We start from the raw sequence: 20,041 nt of genomic DNA, 5'->3' as shown, positions 1-20,041 counted from the left end.
TGAGTGTCTCACTTCACAGCACGGCCTGCTAATCTGTGGTTACTTCTCTCTGTGATCTCCGAGTGGTTTTTTTGGTTTGCTCTACCTGGCTATCAAGAGACAGAAATCTATTGCTAGTTTTGTTTTTTGGTTTGGTTTGGTTTCATAGCTGCAGTACTATCTAGGAACAGCAGGGCTAAATTTTCAAAGAGGATATTACATTTTTAGTGTATTCCTCCTCTTGTAATACATGCTCCATGTAATGTGAAGAGGATGAAGATCTTCAGTTGCACTTCTTTTCAGAATTGCAAACTGACACTTAATAATGTATTGCTACAATTTAAATTAGAATATCAGAATATTTATGCTTTGTACGTGTACTAGGACTGCTCAAAATTGCTTTCATTTAGAATAGAATCACAGGTATTTCTTATTACCAGAATTTTGATTTCTTCCTAAAAGACCACATCAAGATAAATTGATAAATGCTTCGATAAGAATATCTTTACTTAAGGCCTCATTAACCTCTGTAACATCAATTAATGTGTAGGTTTGTTTTCTCTGTGTCAAGGTGTAACCCCAGCCATCAGTCAAGCCCCAGACAGCTGCTCAGTCACTGCCCCATCTGCAAAATTGGGTAGAGAATTAGAAGAGTAAAAGATTAGGCAATTCACAGGATGAGATAAAGAGAATTTAATAGAAAAAGCAAAAACCATACACTTGAGGAAAGCAAAACAAGGAATTAAGTCACAGATAGGTGTTCAGCCATCTCTAGGAGAGCAGGGCCTCATCACATGCAACAGTGAGTTGGTGTCCTGGTTTTGGCCAAGGACATAGTTAAACTTTTGTAATGCTTGAGGGCATGGGTGGCTGGTGGGATGTGGCCAGACCCTAATTTGTTCCTTATTATCTCACCTTATTGCTAGGAGTGGGGGAAAGAGACTCTTGCTTTTGAGAACAGCATCCCTTTCCAGGCTGGGAAAAGTCACTGTGGAGAAGAGGCAGATAGTATTTGTCGGGGGCTTTCAGTGTAAATTGTTAATCTTAAACCTTTTATTATTAAAATTGTTGTAGTTACTGGTTGCTTTCTTATCTCAGTGCTGTTTCCAGTAAATTATTCTTATGTCAACCCATGATTTTCACCTTTTTGGCTTCTAGCTCTCATTACCATCCTGCTGGAGCAGGAAGCAGGGAGGGAACATGGGGAGCGAGCAGTAGCATGGTTTTAGTGTGCCTTCTGAATTGAAGAGTACCATTCCTAAACTATGACATTTGGGAAGCCATCACTGTAAATGTACCTGCTTCCTTCTTTCCCTCAAGTTATATAATGGACATGATGGTCTGAAACATCCCTTTGGTCAGTTTGTGTCACCTGTTCTGGCTCTGTTTCCTCCCACTCTTCCATGCACCGCTACCTTACCACTGTGGCAGAATGAAGAGCCAGAAGGGGCCTTGACTCTGTGTAACCTCTGCTCAGAAGTGATCAATCATCTTGGTATTATGAACCCTCTGTTCAGCACAAATCCAAAACACAGACTAGCCACTGTGGAGAAAATTAACTCTACCTAGGCCAAAACCAGTACACTTTGCTATCATGTAAATTGTGTATTTAAAAATTCCTGCTTTCAAATTGCTGTTAATTGTACCCAGCCTTTGGCCAATTTGAGATTATTAAATGCTGTAGTTCTGTGTAACTTGGCCTTTGTGTGTCACGTATAGTGACATAATGTTCGAATTACTAGTGAAAGTTAACTGAGAAATGCAAACATTAACATTTCATTCAGATTTGGAAATTTTCATCCATTTTAAGCATGTGGGGTTTTTTTCTTAGGAATTCAAAGACACCTCAGCTTGAGGAGTGTGGTGTTTTCTGTTGCTAATTGAAAAACCCTTACCAGTGCTGGAGCAGTGCTGTTAGACATAAGATGGGGGTAGTTGCGGTAGTAAGGTCAGGATGGAGCAGAAGATGGAGGGATGGTATGGTGAGAGATGGTGGTAACTTTGGGAGTGCTGGAAAAGGATATGGATGACTAAAAATTAAGCACAGTGATCTGTGACTTATTACAGGTTTCTTCCCGAGATAATTGGTTGCAATAAAGGAAGAAAATTTATTTTTAGAGTTTTCTTGTTTTCATTAAATGTAGGTGTGGCTATTGTCTTGACTATTTTAACATGTTTTTTGGGCGTGGTAAGTTGAATTGTATTAAATCACTTGCTCATTACCTTTCTTTATTAGATCAATGTGAAAGACAGTAGACATGCAAAATACATTGAAAATCACATTTCGGCCAATGATATGAAGGCTTTTGTTTTTGAGAGTCAAGAAGATATGGAAACATTTCTGCTGGAGGCAAGTTGGCACCAATTTTAAAACTTTATTATACTGAAGTTGGAGCCCTGCACTTGGGAGTTTTACCAAGTAAATTTGTATGACGATAGATATCTATTTCATAACAAGTATATAATGCAAAGTGCTCAAAGATTTTCTTCATAATTAAGGTTTTCTTAAAGTTTAGAAAAACTGGAGGGATGCAGGAATATTAAGAAAATGTGGTTTTTTAGATTGTTTTCCTCAGAAAGGCAATAATCACTTAAGTAGAAAATACTGTGTATAAGAAAATGGCTAGAATGAAAATCTACAAATTTAGTACCAAAATTTTCCATTAGCCTTTGACTAAAGAGGCAGGGGGCATCTTTTTTGACATGCAGTGGTCCAAGCATGAAATCATGCTTGTATTTCATAATACTGCTGTCTCCCAAATCAGTTAGAAGATTGTTCCTTTTGAAAGCCAGGCAGATGATGCAGGAGGGAAAAACCAGAAGATGTGGTATTAAACTGTCACAACATTTCCCAGCTACAGTCAACACAACAGTGTATTTAGTGACAAACTGTCCTGCAATTTTTGAAGACTCATCTGCTCTTCACAGAAATTAATCACTTCTTTATACCTGAACAGCACTGGTGATACCTCAGATTCTGGGGGCTTATCTTGCTTGTGTGGTTGTGTAACTCAGTTCAGGGCTACTTTAACCACCTCAGCTGACAGTTCACTTACATGATTAGCTCTTTAGACTGAACACTTAGCTCTGGATTTCTTTGATTGCTTTTATTTTCTGTAGCACATAGTGTTTTCAGAGATGTTAATAGAGTTTGCTTTTAGAGGGCTTGGTTATTTCTGAGTCAGAGTGAATTTGTGAATTCTTCCAGAGGTCATCAGTTGAAAATAATTCTGACTCTGTCAATCAGTAATTAGTATTTTATTTTTATATGGTGAATTTTTCTGGTCTTTACCAAATAATCTAATATAATCTAAATATAGGTGCGTGATCATCAGAAACTAAGAGTGAATGCTGTATGTGCACCTGCTGAATCATGTGCTGAAAATTTACCTTCAAGACCTATTGAGGAATTACAGTATGTATCTGAATGTATTGTGGAAATGGTTTTAAATGCAGTGGGTTTGTTTTTTGCTATATATTAGAATTTTTTATGCAACTCAAATTATCGCCAGTTCAGTTGTGGGTTACTGGGACTTCTTTCTGACCCTGCAGTAACTTCAGCTTGCTTACCTGCTGAATGTGATTTGTGATGCTTGTTTTTCTTTTTCTCTCTTCTTCAGCCGATACGGATTTTTTTCATATTTACGGGAGTTATTTGATGCTCCTCCCTCTGTGATGAGTTACCTTTGTTACCAGTACCGTGTTCATGATGTTCCTGTGGGAACAGAGAGGACCAGAGACATGATTGAAAGGGTGAGGTATCTGAAAAAGCACAATCTGTGGTGTGGTGTTTTATTTTGGAAATTATTTAGCAAGTAAATGTGTAGAACGCAAAAAATTGCTTTAGCAATTTTATTTATCATCTTTATTTGCCCTGTCGAAGTGAGAACAGTTCATTACACGCTAACATATTGCAAGACATTTTAACAAATTCAATCAACCTCATTTTTCACAGAATATAGCTGATGATATGTATATAGAAGCTGAACAATATTTTTAGTCAAATGTACCTTGTCCTGTGGAGGCTTTTTGCTGTTTTTGGTTTAGTGGGCATTTTTTCTCTTCATGTGTCTTGAGTTTTGGTAAATCTTTGGTTATTTATAGTATCCTTTTTGACATGAGTAATTTAAAACTAGCAGCTCTGGTATTTTTATACCTTCTTTTTTCATACAGGTACATTTGCTTGATATGTATATAAATATATACATACATATATATATATATATGTACACATTACAGCTCACTTTGTTGTTTCATCTGTTAATTCTTGAGTACTTTCTTTCCTTATTACACAGGATACTTTTGTAACATACTACAGATCTGAAGGAAATACAGTCCATGTTCACTATGCACTACAAATGCTGTCAGTTTTTTATTGGTGTCTCTAGTATCTTAACAATCAGACCTGTTCAATTAGTTATGATAATTACTATAATAATAATTATTATAATAATAAGTTAATAAGATAATTAGTTATGATAATATATTAGATAATATATTCTTGACAGTATCTCAATAGTTCTTTGCTGACCAATTTGAATTACAAGTATAATGATGCATTAATCTTAGCATCTTTTTGCAAAAGTTCTTAATAAGTAGGTCTTGCATAAGCTGAAGTTTTTTTACTGTGTTTATCAATCACATTCCTTGTTCTGAGAAGTATTGCTTTAAGTGTAATGCTTTTGTCAGATTAATATTTTTCTGTATTTCTTAGGTCATAAAGGAAACCAATCTGAGGCAAATATATACAGCAGAAGAAAGATATGTTATAAAATTATCTTCTTACACAAAACAAAACCTCTCTAGTAACACATGCTTGAGGGAGGCACAGTATCTCACTAGTTCAGTGGATATGGATGAAAGAGGACAGTTGGAAAACCAACAACAGGTAGAAACATATTTCTGTAACTAAATGTTATGAACTACTACCCATTTTATCATGCATTAAGCACAGCCTACTTGCACGTGTTAATATGGTATGCAGTGACAATGCTAGTGGTGCATGTTCTTTTATTTCAGGACATTGGTAATACATTAAAATCATTGGATGCACGTTTGACTGCACTGTTTGACAGACAGAAACTTCTAGAACGCAAGGACAATAAGCTCAGGCAAGAGAAGAAGGAGCTTTTAGAGAGAGGAAACCGGAGGAGGCAGTTGGAATCAAAAATTGGTGTGAAGTATGATAGGTAGGAAACAAGCTATGTTATCTATGAAAAAAATCTATGATATCTGTGTTACCATTTTAAAAGCAAAGATATTTGATTTGTCTTACTGCAGTGTGTTTTTACCTTTAGTAAAAGTAGCCAGTAGTTGAGCATCAGATACAGGTGATAATCAAGACAAGGAAGATGTTTAGAAATTATGACAGTATCTAAAAAATGTAGCAATGTTCCAGATGATTTTCTGTAATAATATTGTAGGATTCCAGTTAAATATCACTGCATGTATTTACTCAATTATTAGATTATTGTTCTGACTTTGTAGTACATATCTAGATAATACCGTAATGTGCATAAATGGTACTAAGTTAAGCATATCAGGGATTGAGTAAGACCCCAATTGTCCATAGTATTATTTATTACATATATTTGTTTTTGTGGGCCTCTGCAATTAGTTTTTCTGTTACCCTTTGTCATAAGTCAAAATCTGGGCATGGTTCAGCAGGTATTTTATTTAAGCAGACATTCCAAAAGGCGGTGTAGCCAACATTAATATCCAGTCTGGACTTTTCTTGTTTCAACTTGGGAACACTGTCTATCAGTTCTTCTACTATGCACCTCATAAGAGAGCTTTGTTCCATCCTGTCAGTGGTTTCCACAGTGGAACAATACGTGGCTGTTGTTATTAGTCTCTTGTATATGGTGAGCAAACAGAGCACCCTCATCCTGTGATGCAGAGCATGTGCTATAGCCCCTGACCATCTTGATTGCTCTCTAAGCTTGTACCAAGTTGTTGAAGTTTGACACAGTGGTCTCCAAACTGTGTGCAGTGCTGAACAGAGAGGAAAAGTCACTTATCCTGCCTGTGCTTCTACTCATACAGCCAAGGACTGTTTGCTGCCATGGTGCACTGCTTGCTTATGCACAGCTCACTGTCCAGCAATTCCTCAAGTTGCAGAGCTTTGCTGCAGCCTGGCTGTTGTGAGCCTGTATCACTGCCAGACCCACTATCTTCCCAGGACAGGACTCTGCATTTGTCCTTGTTCATGAACCTTCTGTAAAGCACTTCTCCAGCTTCAGCAGACTGCTCTGAACTGCAGGCCTATTACTCCCTTCCAGTTCAGTGTCTAAAAACCTGACCAACAGGGCCCTCTCTCTGCTCCTCCATGTCACTGGCAAGAGTGCTGGACAGGATGCAGAGCCTAATCCTTGGTACTAACTTCGGGGCAAGGTGGAACAAACCAAGAGTGACCACAGACCCATATTTTTACCTATTTAGTCTTCAGTTAATCCAGACTGGTCTTCAAATTTGAATGCATGAATAGTGTGGGACACAGCACTGAAAAAATGAGAGAAATTAGTCTGGATCCAGTGGACTGGGTGAAGCTGATGCAGGTTAATGCTTCCACTACTTGTATCCAGCAGTGAGGCTAAGCCTGACTTCCCACTAGACACGCAGAGAACACATCTAAACAGCTTTATATGTATGTAGTTACATATTGCACAGTGGATATGCAGAGCAACTGGACAGATGCAGCATCAGTGGTTGCCTCATGTTTGTACTGTATCTGAGCAGGGTGGGATTACCCTGGTGCATTGTCTGTGCATATCTGTGGGCAGTGTGGATCCCATTAGCAGATGGTTCTAGACACTCTGAATCTGTGCAGTAACTACCCCTGGACCTCAGTCTCCTGAATCGATGGTGCCTGGAAATGCAGACCCCTGAGACTGTTGTACCCCTGCTTCTGATGGCCTGTACAGACTGCCTTCCTCACCCATGTGTGCCTGTATACTGAGCTGGCTGTGACTCCCTTGTTTCCCAGTAGCTCATTCTGTGGTCCTTGTCTCAGAGATACAGAGGTAATTAATACATATGTATTATAGTACAGAGGTAGCCATGACTCCCCCAGTCTGCACCCCATAGCATCCTGTCATTTACCCATAAATACATACACACAGCAGCAGTCTCTGTCAGCCAGGCTGATCCCTCTGTAGCCATTTCTTCCTGTGGTGTCACCCTTAGTGACCCAAATACTGTCTTGGCTCCCAGGCCACTACTGTCTGGTGTGCCTTGGTGTTTATTAGGGATCAAATACTTTCCTGCACATGCTGGTGCTGGCACCATGGATGATTGCATCGTCCCACTCATGTGGCTGTCGCTTAGGTGCACACACTCTGTTCCCTCCAGCCAGGTGCAGCCATCACAGACAAGCAGGCCCCCCCTCTGACTTGTGATTTGACTACAATTACTTGTACTTAGACTTCAAAATGCATGAGTGCTGAGTAGAGTCCCTTGTCCAAGAAAACAGAGAGGAATGGAGTTGGGTAAAAAGAGAATGTGCCAATTGGGCATGGTTGGGCAAGGGTAGCAGCCAGCCCACTATTTGTATTTAAGTGTCCCTCTTTTCCTCATATTACTCTGTTTTCCTATATGTGTTATTCTCCAAGTTACTTAGATCCTCCCTTTCCTCGCATTTGTTTGCATATGTAATAGTAAGAGTCCTATGCTTTTCTGCTGCATCCCATAATGTCTATTCTACAGTACAATGTCCAACACTATGCTGTTCCACAGAAGGTGCACAGGACTGGGCTGGGGGCTTAACAGGTTGGGAGGAGTCTCAGTAGTGGCAGCTGGTAATGGCTCTTTGACTGCAGAGGTTAAAGGACTCTATTCAGTCAGGGGACACCAGTGTTACTCACTACAGACTGAGGTTTCTTTTGACACTGAATTGATGACTAGTGAAGCTGGAGGACTTGGCCTTTAGGAGCAGAGATTCAGAGCAGTCTCCACTGAGATAATAGCAAAACTGTCAGAGACAAGACCACTTATTATGTTACATAATTACTTTTTAATTAGGTGTCTTCTATATCTTAAGTAGGAACACTGTTTTGTCTCCTCTGTGTAATTTTTACACTCTGCTGCTTCAGATATTCATAAGCTGCAGTGAGTAATTGGTAACCCTGGTGAACCTTCACAGAGCTTGCCTGACAGTGAGGCTGCTCAGCTACACTGAGAAATTTGGGTCACTCAAAGAATCCCACAAATACACTGCAGCATGTTTGGTGCATTCCCAGTACTGCTAATGCAGACAGAAATGCCCACTAAAATGTGAAAGAGCCAGGAAAACCACAGGGTTTCCAGGTAAACTGCAGTCGGTGGAGAATAATTCATTTGTTACAGAGGGAGGAAGGTGGAAAAGTGGTGTGACTCTCCCTTTGCCAGGAGAGCTGGTGCCAAAGGTTTTGCCACCACCTAAATTAGGGTAGGGGACTGCTATTTAGTCTTGCAGATGGAATCACAGATGGACATGTGTTCACTGATCTCCTTGAAGCCCTATAGGCTTACTTGACAGTAGTATTTTCAAATATTGCTTTTATATTTCAGAGCCTGAATGGTTTTTGAGAAGTGAAAATGAGAGCTGCTGCATTGCCTGGAAGAGAGGCTTTTTGTTTTATTTCAGTTACTTTTTTGACATGTAGATGTGACTCTTAGGGACATAGTTTAGTGAAGGATCTGGCAGTGTTAGTTTAGTGGTTAGACTCACGGTCTTTTCCAACCTAACCAACTCTGTGATTCAACTGTACTGCAAAAAAGAAACTTCCCTCAGTCCAAAGGGTGTGTAGGTGTTGACTATGTTGTTGGGTTTCACACCTGGATACTGGTGCTGAGGATGTTGTGGGACAGGGTGTTCGTTTTTCTGAATCTTGAATTTGCTTTCCCATCTGCTCCCATGGCCCTGTGTTCCTCTGAACTTGTGGAGATGGGTGTTTCATGGACTGATGGCGTCTGTGGTAGTCTTGGGTGTAGTCCAGGGTATTATTTGGGCTTCTGCCAGCTGCTGTTGTCTGTCTCTTACATATGTGCAGGTGGGTTTTTATCAGGTACCCTAACAGAAAGCCAAAACTGACATGTCAACCACTTGATCTTCTGTCATCTCACTGCTTTACAGTTGGGTTCATGAGGTATGGCATGCCCTTCAAATGCTTGATAAGTCTCTATGATCACCTTCTCCATTATGCCCCTAGAAGCGCTCCCTGAAGGGACTCACTTTACTATTTTCACAGAGAACAAAGTGAGAATGACCAGTTGGTAGTTTCCTGTTATTATCCTCTTGGTCTGTTTAGCAGTTTTGGAAGATCTCCAAATGCTTTGTAGCTCACTCAATGTCATGATTCCTCTTTTATGTTCTGAAGGTCTAAAACAAGTGGAAATTCTGTTTTTCTGCACTAAGATGTGGGCACAATTCTTTTTCTTGCTAAAATATGTAACAAGCATTAATTTCCTGAACTTGCCTCTGTTGTATTGTTGCAAATAACTATCAGAAGAAGAAAAGTATCATTCCTTACACTGTTGTTTTTTTTTTCTGTTCTCTAACTTGAAATATATGGAAGGACTATGCATGCTGAATGATGCTGTTAGTAGCCAAAAGCAGAATTTCTTTAACTGTTACATTTTGTGTGTTATATTTCTTTGCTTAGTGCATAGGCTGGGAATGCCTCCAATGTATTTGGAATGTTTAGGGTTACAAATTCCTATTCTTGCTAACTGTTGGTTTGTCATCAAGTTTAAGATTTCTTGTATTTTTGTACAATCTATTTTTAATCACGATTAATCAAATATTGATCCTTACATAGTTTAAGACAGCTGGAACAAGATGCTATTGACCTAAAGAAGGAATTTCAGCTGGCAAATGTAAAGATCAAAGCAATAAATAAACAGAAAGCAGAACTTGTTACTGAATTGATGCATCTTATAAAGGTATGTATTTTTAACTTGGTATGTGTTCCACTTTTTGAAAAGTCCAGTTCTTGTAATTTAAGTAGGAGGCATGCAACATTTGTTACTGTCAATGTTTTCAAGCTTGCGTTCTTAATTATTGAATAATCTTAATTTTTCCATTTTTTATCTTCTTTGATTTTTTTTTTTTCAGTTTGTATCTCTGATAATTATTTTAAAATCTCTTAAGAGAATTGTAAACAAACTTTTTCTTGTGCCAACTTCATACTGGAGAAACTGTGTTGAAATGACAAATAGTGAAGATCTCAGACTTCGGCTTAACTATTGTGGTCAGGTGCTAGCACTCTGAAAATTTTATCTTATAGGACCTTACCCTCCCTTTCATTAAGGGAGAGGATTCATTTGTATTTATATGCTGGTCATAAAAAACATGGTAAGCGAATGCTTTCAGTAATTGTAGCTACTTTTTAGACAGTAAACAATGTGTTGATGATTTTGAAGTCTCTGGAGTTCCTGAGACTGTCTTGTTTGAAAAAAACCCAAACATTTTAATGTCAATGTTGTCTGACCAGGTTCTAGTGATCACTAAAGTCTGTTGCATAACTTCCCAAACACAGCCTTGTTTAGTTGTCATGTGCTGTTCCAGTTAAGACATCAGATATAAGAGTTGTTACATCTTACCAATCAACTGCATTGTCATTACAAGATGCACGTCTTCTGTGTTTATTTTTTTCCATCTCTGTGTGGGACATATGATGTCCACCAAAATCCACCTGTTGGATTCTAGTCTCTGAACACAATTGAGATGGCCTTAGCTTTTCCTGCTTATCTCACATGTCAGTATATAGTGAAGGAAAAGAGAGTGGGGGGAGGGAGGGTTGATGTAAAATCATGGGTTGAAAGTGCATGTGTGCATTTACCTACATATGTGTATTTATATATATTTGGTTGAAATTATAGAAACTATGTATAGATACACACTTAAAAGTACATGAGTATTACAGATCTTGGGTCACCACTTCTCCTTGAATTTGACAGCAGTATTGATGAGCTGAACAGTGTGAGATTTTATGATATGACTAAAAGGATGGGTAGTGTTTAAAGTAATGATTATGTCAGTTTTGAGTCTGGTGAAAAAAACCCTGTTCTGTTTTCCTGTGTGTAGAAGATCATACCACTGAACATCGTCAAAGTAGCTTTGGCTCTTCAGATGACCAAAGTAACTGCGGAGAAGAACAGACTACAGTCAGAGTACAAAGCAGGAACTGTACAGCTAAGAGCTGCACAGGTAACAATATTTATGAATAATGGGGTATCCACTATGAAAACATCTCACTGGGAAGCCTTTATGGTGTTGAAAAGGATGCGTCTGTGTCTTTGTTCAGAAGTGGTTGTTAAAATTGCTAAATATTTAGCCTTGATTTCTGTAGTTTGACTTCAGCCTCTTCATTTAAAGCAGAATAGTAGCTTTGCCATCCTCAGTTAAGACAACTAAGGTGCCATGAAAATACGCCACTCAGTCATCTTATCCTGGATCTTTTTATTGTAATGAAAAGTGTGTAAAAAGGCCAGGTGTTAACTCGAAGAATTACTTTCTTCTGAGTCTGTCCATAAACAAGGAGCTCCAAGCCACATGGGAAATGAAAGCTCAAGATGAACCAGAATGTGCAGCAGCATAGTAGAGCTGTTTTACATTTCTTTCATAGCTCATTTCTTTATATTGTAATTAAATGCCTTTCTTGGAGGACAGAAAAGAGACTGAATGGTCCTTCTCTTGGTAGATTGTGTTAGGAAGCTGTGCTCTATTTAGGTAAAAAGTCTGAGGAGAGTTAGTTCCACAGCAAGTACACATTTCTAAGAGCAGAGGGTGCTCTCATTGTTTGTGGATTGCTGCAAAGGTCAATTTTTGTATTTGTGTAGTAGTACAATGTTTCAATGCACTGGGGAATAAACTGTCAAAGCAAAGGGCAGTAAGTTGGGAATTTTTCCTTTCTTGCAAGAGTTCAGTCAACTGTAACCTAGTAATTCAATTTGATCATAAAGGTAAAAACTGGAAAGCAGCTTAAGAGGTAGGAGATACTTATTTTGCATGGATGGTTACTTCCAAAAAGAATGATCTTAGCATTTAGTTAGAAAACCATCAAGTTATAGTTTCTATTACTTGAAAGAAAATTATATAGAGAAGAACTTTTTAAGGGCAGCAGAAAGTAGCTTGAACACGTAGACAAGTCCAGTATGTTACTTAAAAAAACATTGTTGCTTAAGTTCTTACACATGATACATCTTTTATGCAGTTTATCAGACTTCAGTGAAAATCAATAATTTGAGCCCAGTAAGGAGTAAGAATGTATTGCAAAGCCGTTAACCCCATGTCAGTGATGTGTATTGTCACGGGGAAAATAACATTTTTAGTTGTCTCTACACACATCTTCATCATTTAGGGAGCAGCTTGTGCTGGTGTAGTTATATGTCTGGTCAGATGAGTAATCAGGATTCGTCGTTGTAACATTCTGAATTCTTAAAAACTCCCTCCTTCATAGTAAAAGGTGTGTAGGAATCAAGTGGAGTCCCATTCAAGTCCCCTCAGGATACCAACAGGAACGTTAACGTTGCCATCTACTTCTTAGTATATAGAAGAAGTAAGGAATCAAAATTTGTGTATTTTAATTATATTTGTCAGAATTTTATTTTGTATGTGGGTGTTGACAGTAAACTGGCAAAGCTGAATGAAAATTGAACTGTAGCTTGTTGAACTGTCAGTGCATTACATGCTTCATAGTAACATCAAATATCTGTTGCATTCTAGTTTTTTTGTCACATATGGAAGTTTCTCCTGTCAAATATGTATTTTATTCTTCACTGAAGAATTTTACTTATTTTAGCTTGGATCAGGCATATTCAGTATTGAATCTGGTTCAGATTTTACATGCTTACAGATCAACTTGAAATATTGTTTCATGCAGCTCTGCAAAGCTCCCCTCAAGTGGGAGTTTTATAAACAATTGAGAATTGAGATTCCCCACTTCAGATGATGCAGAATTGATTTGGGCTCTGAAAATGATCAAACACATAAAATTTATGCTTCTTCTATTAAAAAAGTAGGGGTGCCTCTCATGAGATCTTTTTGCCTTCATTATCATGTCAAAATATTTCAGACGAAGCCAGTTGACTTTTAAATTTATGGGATCCAAAATACTATTACAGGGCATTTGCAGATATCCAGTGGAACGTAGCCATTGTGCTGTACAGTTGTATTTTTACTAATTCAGTATTGCTTGAGATCTTAGCTGTAAAGAAATCCTCCCTTTACTGTTTTATCCGTACAGCTCTATTGCCAGTCCTTGCAGCCCATGTGACATTTCCCTCCTCTGCAATAGACTTCATGACGTAGAAGGGGTGGTCTAAAAAAGACCTCTTCTAAAAATTTTCCAACCTTTCTAAAAACACAAACATAGTACTGGAAAATATTTTTACAGTGTGTTTGTGGAGATTTTGAATTGCTTATCTGTAATACAGAGATCTATTTCGTAATGCTTGGTGGAGAGGGAGGGAATAACAGGTTTATTTGAGTTGATACCTGCTGAGAACAGCAGCCTTAACTCTCGTGTGATATATCTCTAATGGTCATACCAATTTCTACCACTTCTGCTGTATTTAGTAAATAAAGATCAGTAACAATTCCAGAAAGTAATGAGGGTGACTGCCAGTGTCTGTGTCCTGTATTTTAAAATTGTGGAACAAGCATTTCTAATTGTATGATTTCTAAATGAAAACTGAATTTTTTTCACCACTGCAGGGCTCCTATATTTAGCTGAGGTACGCAGCAGTAAAACTTGGGAAGATAACTCTTGAATCTACATGCACACTTGTTAAGCTGAGAGAAAATAAATTTAGCTATTTCTGAAGAACATGCTTTTGATCAGTTTGCCATGGCATCTGTTGACTTGATGAGCAGAGAGGTATAATGAGTTCTGTTGGTTGAAGCAAATTTTTTTGATATTTTAATAGTGTGGTTTCACCTACTTATTCTTCCTCAGGTGTGGTTTGTTGCTGGTGTGCTACTGTTACCTCTGGGAAGTCACAATAATACTTTAAAAAAAAAATATGGTGGTGATTTTTTAAACTATATTTTAATATTTCTCACAGCAACGTTTTCATGAACTGGATAATAGGAAGCAACTTCTTTATGAGAAATGTATGGAATTGATGAAACAAGCTCGACACGTCTGCAGATTGGGTCCAGATCAAGATTTTCCAGAAGAATTTCAAGTTGTATGTAAAAAAAAAAATTAATTCACATATCTCTTGAATTTCTAATTTCTGCAAAGGATATTGTATATTTTTATTAGAAGGCTCCCAGTAAAGGATCATGTGTACTTCTGTTACTGTCTTTAACCTTTTAAACTAACTTTAATAGAGTACTGAGGTACCCTTTGGCTGCCACTTTGTTTTGTGCCCAGGAGAGAGAAAATTAGATCTGGGATTTAAATTGAAATCCACAGTCTTGTGTCCAGAGACATAAATAGAGGCCATATTTTTCTACCTTCCTGCTCTAATGGAGCAACACAGAAGAGCTGAGGTCAAGACGCAGCCTCTTAGAAGTATTCATTTGCATGGCTTATCTAGCACGGTCTGTATCTTACGCCAAATCTCTGAGTATCTGTGCCTGCACAAATTAGGTAACCAAGGAGCAACTAATTATGTATCTTAATTATGTAACAGCATTTCCAACCATCTTTCTCTGCCCAGAATAGTTAGTGGAGGGAATCTTGCTATGTTAAATTTTGATTATGTCACACCCTGATTAAAAGCAACAAAATAGTTTATGGTTTGTCCAATTTATTTATTTTTTTTTTAAAGAAAACTTGAGTGCTTCATTAGTATTGCTTTGTAAAATGTGCAATCCTTTGTCTTGTAGGCTTTTCAAACTCTTCCAGACACATTGGAGGAAATTGATGCTTTTCTGAATGAAGAGAAAACCAGGGCTTCCTGTTTCACAGGCCTCAGTGCTTCCGTATGTTCACTGCTTTCCCTCCTCCTCTACCCATGTTGTACTTGTTTCCCACTCAGTGCTAGATCTCTTGGTGTAATAACCTAGACAGTAGCAACAATGTGCTGTAAATGCCAGATTCTGCATCTACTCAGATTTCAAGTAGGTTCTCTAAAAAAAAACAAAAACCAAAAAACAAAAAAAAAACAACTTGCAATAATCTTAGAGAAAAAATGCTGTACAGTTACTGTGCTTTAAAGCTAGAAATCTGTCTCGTTTAGTGTTCAGTGCAGTAGTCTGTGTAATTGTGCTTGAACAGTATCAGTGCAGTGTGGTATTTTTACAGTCAAGATTAGAGCTGGCAAATATTTTGCTGAGTGCTTGTTTTTTATTCTGGCAGGTTGTTGAAGAATACAATAAGCAAACACAAGAAATACAGCAGTTGACAGAATTTCTAGAGGAAAAGAAAAATGAGTTGAGTAACTATAAGCAAAACATTTCACAGGTAATAGCTCCAGTTACCACTTTTCTATCATTACTATAATTTATGTTATTGTAGGAATGTATGTACAGAAATAAAGGGTAACATTTCAGATTGTTTTGAGTGTAAAGTGAGATGTTAGCTTTCCTAATTACAATGTCTTCAATGTAAATGCTATCTCCAAGGGGAAATTCAATTCTTAAATTGATCTTACATGGATATGTCTACTTTTAGGTCAAAGAAAAGTGGCTAAGCCTCTTGAAGGTGATGATTGAACAAATTAATGGAAAGTTCAGTATGTTTTTTAGTTCTATGCAGTGTGTTGGTGAAATTGATCTTCATACAGAAAATGAGGTATGATTGATACTTTGTATAATATTCATATTTTCTTGCATAATGTTTTGGTCATACATTGCTAGAGGAAAATAACAAGTTGTCTTATGGAGATGTTATTTAGTAAAAGTTATTGTTTTTTTTTAAAACACTTTGGGTATACTAGAACTAACTTACCAGTTTGATTGAAGGCAAGTGAGTCTTTATCCAGACGACTAAGACTTCACCTCCTGACTTTTAGGCTTGCAACTTAGAGAGCTTGGTTAGAAACATTGTATTTACTTAGCTGTTACTCAGATTTGTGAAATTTGATTTAATTCTGCATTTTCCGCTAATTTTTGTCCTCTGTTGTCATCCAAATCTTTTGTTACTAGGTTTTGAATTGATTTGGTTCTACGTGTAGTTTCTACTGGAGTCTGGGGGCATTTTGTCTGTTCTGAAAGCAGCCATCATTTGGCCCATCCTGTTACCTTCTCAGTAACCTTTATAGGTAGAGTTTACCTCTGGTGAAGAGTTAAAAGCATAAGTAGAGCTTGGGGAGAAATATTCACTGCAATGAACTGAAGAGGGAAATACCATATTTTGTTTTAAATTGATCACTAACACAGACTACACAATAGTGAAAGTTAACATAATAATTTTTTGTGGCTTTTTTGCTATTGTAAATTACTCAAACAGCTTTTCTTGAAATAGCAGTGGCAGTTATTATTCAGAGCTGAAGAGTGACTGGTAAGGCACTTTATAGGAGCTGTATAAAGATGTTTATGTGTAGACTAGTAATATGAAACAGTAGAACATTAAAATGTAGACTTTTCAGGTATTTTGATAATTACCTCAACAGATCTATATTACACAGAAACTGTGTTTTACATAAATGTTGGGAGAGAGAACACAGAAGGAACAGTGAAGCAGTTTAAAGGCAAAAGGTGTGTAGAGTGCCCTTCTGAATCTCTTCCTTGGAAGGTCTTGCTCCTTTATAGCAAAGATGTCACAAACAAACAGTTTTAAAAGATTAGCTAGTAGTAGTGTGCCAGTGAGTAAACCTTTCTTCAAGCGATCAGTGGCTACAATCTAGAAGGGTGGATAATCTGTTTTAAAGATTGTATTCCTTACCATTCTCTGCTGGAGAATCTTTTTCCTCACCTGTAGATATGAAGAGGGAGACTCTTGAGATAGAATACTTTTTATTAGAAATATTTCTGTGACACTGAATTTCAGGCCTCTGTTAGTCTGCCTTATAGGAATCTTGAGATCTGTGGTTGTCCCTGCTGACACTACCTGCTGTCACCATTGTATTATAGGAGGAATTGGATATTAGGGAGAACTTCTTTACAGAAAAGGTGATTAAACATGGAATGGACTGAGGAGGGAGGTGCTTAATGAATGACTGGACAGAGCACTCAGCCAGGCTGGTGTTCAGTCGTGGGCTGGGCTCTAATCACAGCAGCCTTTTCCAACCTAAGTGATTCTGTGATACTGTGTGAAATGCTTCACTGGGTTCTTTCTTAACATCCTAGCAGAATCCTCTGTGAACAGTCTGACTTTCTTGGTAACACTTAGCCAGAATTCATACTGATAGCCACATGCTAACCCTTGCATTCCTTGATTCACCACAAGGAGTTTTGAGCATAGTTTTTGTCAGGTTTTGGAACATCTGTCAGTTACACAAGCTGTCATTCAAAATAGTATGCCAGTAGTCAAGGTCTGTCTGATGCTATCATGGCTGTGTTCCACCTGAATTTTTTTATTTGGTTTTGCTAGCCCGTATCTCGTTCACTTTTTCTAACCTAGTTTCAGTCTTTGTCGATGCATATGAAATTACAGTGGACCTAGAGCCTGGGTTGTATTTCTCCTTACATGAAGTTGGAGCAACTCACAGAATCACAGATAAGTTAGAAGGACTCACAAGGGTGATCAAGTCCAACTCTTAAGTAAATGGTCCAGGGAGGGATTGAACCCACAACTTCGAAGTTTTTAGCATCGTGCTCTGACCAACCAGGTGAACTCAGTGGCCGCTGAGCACAGCTTCAGGAGTAATAGAGAGTACTCTGAAGATCTCTTTTTCATCCTCAGCATGAATGCATTTCATTGCATGGTCCTTTGAACCACATCTGTTATCCTGGTACCTTGCATCATTGGCTAAGGCTATTGACAAGTTTCACCTTCCTATTGAAGAAAAGCCAGGATTGAAATCCTTGTATGTGGTTTTCCCATTGAAGTATGAAAAGGAAATGGCTGTCCTGATGGATTTTGAGCTGCTTGCACTTGAAGAGATTCAGATTGGTACTTAACCTACACACCATTAGTCCACTGCTCAAGTTGATAGTATCTTAAGGCGTTTTTTTTTCTGATGAATGGGATTTATAGGGGCATGGCTTTCTTCTTTGTCTGGCCAAGATTTTTATTTTCCTGTTAATGTTCTTACTATTTATGAAGCTTTTCTTAACAGAAATTAACAAACCATAGTCATGGAAAGGGAGTGGTATTGGAAATTCTCTAGTATAAATAGACAAGAGTTAAGGAAAACAGATGAAACAATTAATATATATAGATGAACCAGAATTAATGTATTGGTTTTAAGTTGAACTTGAGTAGTTGGTAGACTAATGAACATTTATATAAATATCCTTTAGTTTGCATGTCATCATAAAATAAGCTATAAGTAAAAAAAAAAAAAAAAAAAAAGAGTTTTAAAGGTACTGACTTTCACAGGAGGAGTATGAGAAGTATGGAATCCGCATTAGAGTCAAATTCCACAGTAGCTCTGAACTTCATGAATTGTCTCAATATCATCACAGTGGAGGTGAAAAAACTGTTTCCACTATGTTATACCTGATGGCTATGCAAGAACTCAACAGATGTCCTTTCAGGGTTGTTGATGAAATCAATCAGGTAAGAATCAATAATGTGGTACTGCTCTTTCAATAGTCAAATGCTTATGACATAGTGGAGAGAACAGACTCTTTTTTTTGCTTTTCAGGGAATGGATCCAATGAATGAGAGAAGAGTTTTTGAAATGGTTGTGGGAACGGCTTGTAAAAAAAGGACATCTCAGTACTTCTTCATTACACCAAAGGTGTGTGGCAGCAAGTGAAATTGGAAATTTAAAGTGTAGGAGAATTGGTTTTTATGTGATAATACACTGATATAAACTATATAACTTAGCTCTGTTTACCTAAGACCTTTGGATTAAAGACAGGATTTGTCCATTCTAAGGACAGGCAGGCAAGAATTCAGACAATTTAAACCAAGGCTCATCTCAGAAACTGACTCTGGAGTTGTGGCCTCACTGGAAGTATCATGTGTTAGCAACCAGTGTACAGGGTTATCGTGGAAAAGACTGTAAAAGGTAATGCCTCCAGCTAATACAGAATTCAGACTGTAGCAGAGACCAACTTCCAAACAAGTCAGATGATGATACTGGAGGACAAGCAGGCTAGTGCTGCTGACATCAAAACTAAAAGAGTCCCATATGATTACTTGAATAGTTTTCCTGTATTAAACTGAGGCTTAGAGGCTCAGAAAAGGTGAGATCTATGCTCCAAGAGTAACCAGTTTAATTGTAGTCTTCGGTCAAAATTTTAAAAAAGGTAGTTGATTTACTAGTCATGCAGTGATACCATGCCAGAGCTTGAAAGGAGTAAATAGGGTGGCTGTTCAGCTGCACCATTAACAGAGACTAATGTTATGTTCAGCTTGATCCAAGACAAATTGAAACAGTGAAGATTACTTGTACACCAGGGAGACAGGCAGCCAGTAGTGTGCTAATTTTTATTAAGATATCACTTCTGTATCCCATTATACACTGTATTCTAGAAAATCTGGCTGGTATGTCCTGTTTTTTCAGTAAATTGCATTGAAGGGCCTGAGTAAAGCCACCTAGCATTTACCTTACTAGAAGGAGATGGAAGGTAATGCTTGTTGTTCCTTCTGATCATGCAGTATGCTTATCTCCATGCAGTTTGGTCATTTCCTGACCACATTACTTTTTTGTTGTTCAGTGTTATCTGTTCCTGTTTGTCTTCTTGTGATTCCTCTCCTTACTGAATCAGCTTTTCTGTGTGATCCCCTACTTGGAGAAAGAAGAGAATGATGTGGATGTTGAAACATAGCTCAACTAACTAATGCTTCCTAAATTAAAGGAGTTGTAGAAAATTGCTGTCTGGGGTCCAGAGTCTGTTTTAAAAGTTGAGTCTGTTGTCAAATTACTAAGAATAGAGACAAGGAAAAATTGATTATGCAGAGCTAACCAGAAAGATCAAAATAAAAATTAAAAAGCAGAATTAAAAAAAAAAATCTTAGAACTTTAAAAAAGCAACAAAAAGTCAACATCATGGTAGGAAGAAGCTTGAGGACTG

General features: G+C 37.8%; 1 protein-coding gene across 2 annotated transcripts in view; it reads left to right on the top strand.

Moving 5' to 3' along the window:
• The window catches only part of SMC5 (structural maintenance of chromosomes 5), a 41,073-nt gene that overhangs the window by 16,242 nt on the left and 4,790 nt on the right, over positions 1-20,041 (top strand). For both annotated transcript variants that reach the window (XM_023944825.2, XM_023944826.2), the window contains exons 11-23: positions 2,216-2,329; positions 3,300-3,394; positions 3,600-3,732; positions 4,694-4,867; positions 4,999-5,168; positions 9,777-9,900; positions 11,045-11,167; positions 14,026-14,151; positions 14,798-14,893; positions 15,270-15,374; positions 15,585-15,704; positions 18,396-18,575; positions 18,664-18,759. In XM_023944825.2, the coding sequence (XP_023800593.1) occupies positions 2,216-2,329; positions 3,300-3,394; positions 3,600-3,732; positions 4,694-4,867; positions 4,999-5,168; positions 9,777-9,900; positions 11,045-11,167; positions 14,026-14,151; positions 14,798-14,893; positions 15,270-15,374; positions 15,585-15,704; positions 18,396-18,575; positions 18,664-18,759 (1,656 nt within the window). The remainder of the gene's footprint in view (positions 1-2,215; positions 2,330-3,299; positions 3,395-3,599; positions 3,733-4,693; positions 4,868-4,998; positions 5,169-9,776; positions 9,901-11,044; positions 11,168-14,025; positions 14,152-14,797; positions 14,894-15,269; positions 15,375-15,584; positions 15,705-18,395; positions 18,576-18,663; positions 18,760-20,041) is intronic.

Source organism: Cyanistes caeruleus, chromosome Z (genome assembly GCF_971803275.1).
Source record: "Cyanistes caeruleus chromosome Z, bCyaCae1.hap1.1, whole genome shotgun sequence".
Classification (NCBI taxonomy): domain Eukaryota; kingdom Metazoa; phylum Chordata; class Aves; order Passeriformes; family Paridae; genus Cyanistes; species Cyanistes caeruleus.
Note: the sequence above shows the minus strand (reverse complement) of the source record. Positions and strands in the feature narration are given on the sequence as shown.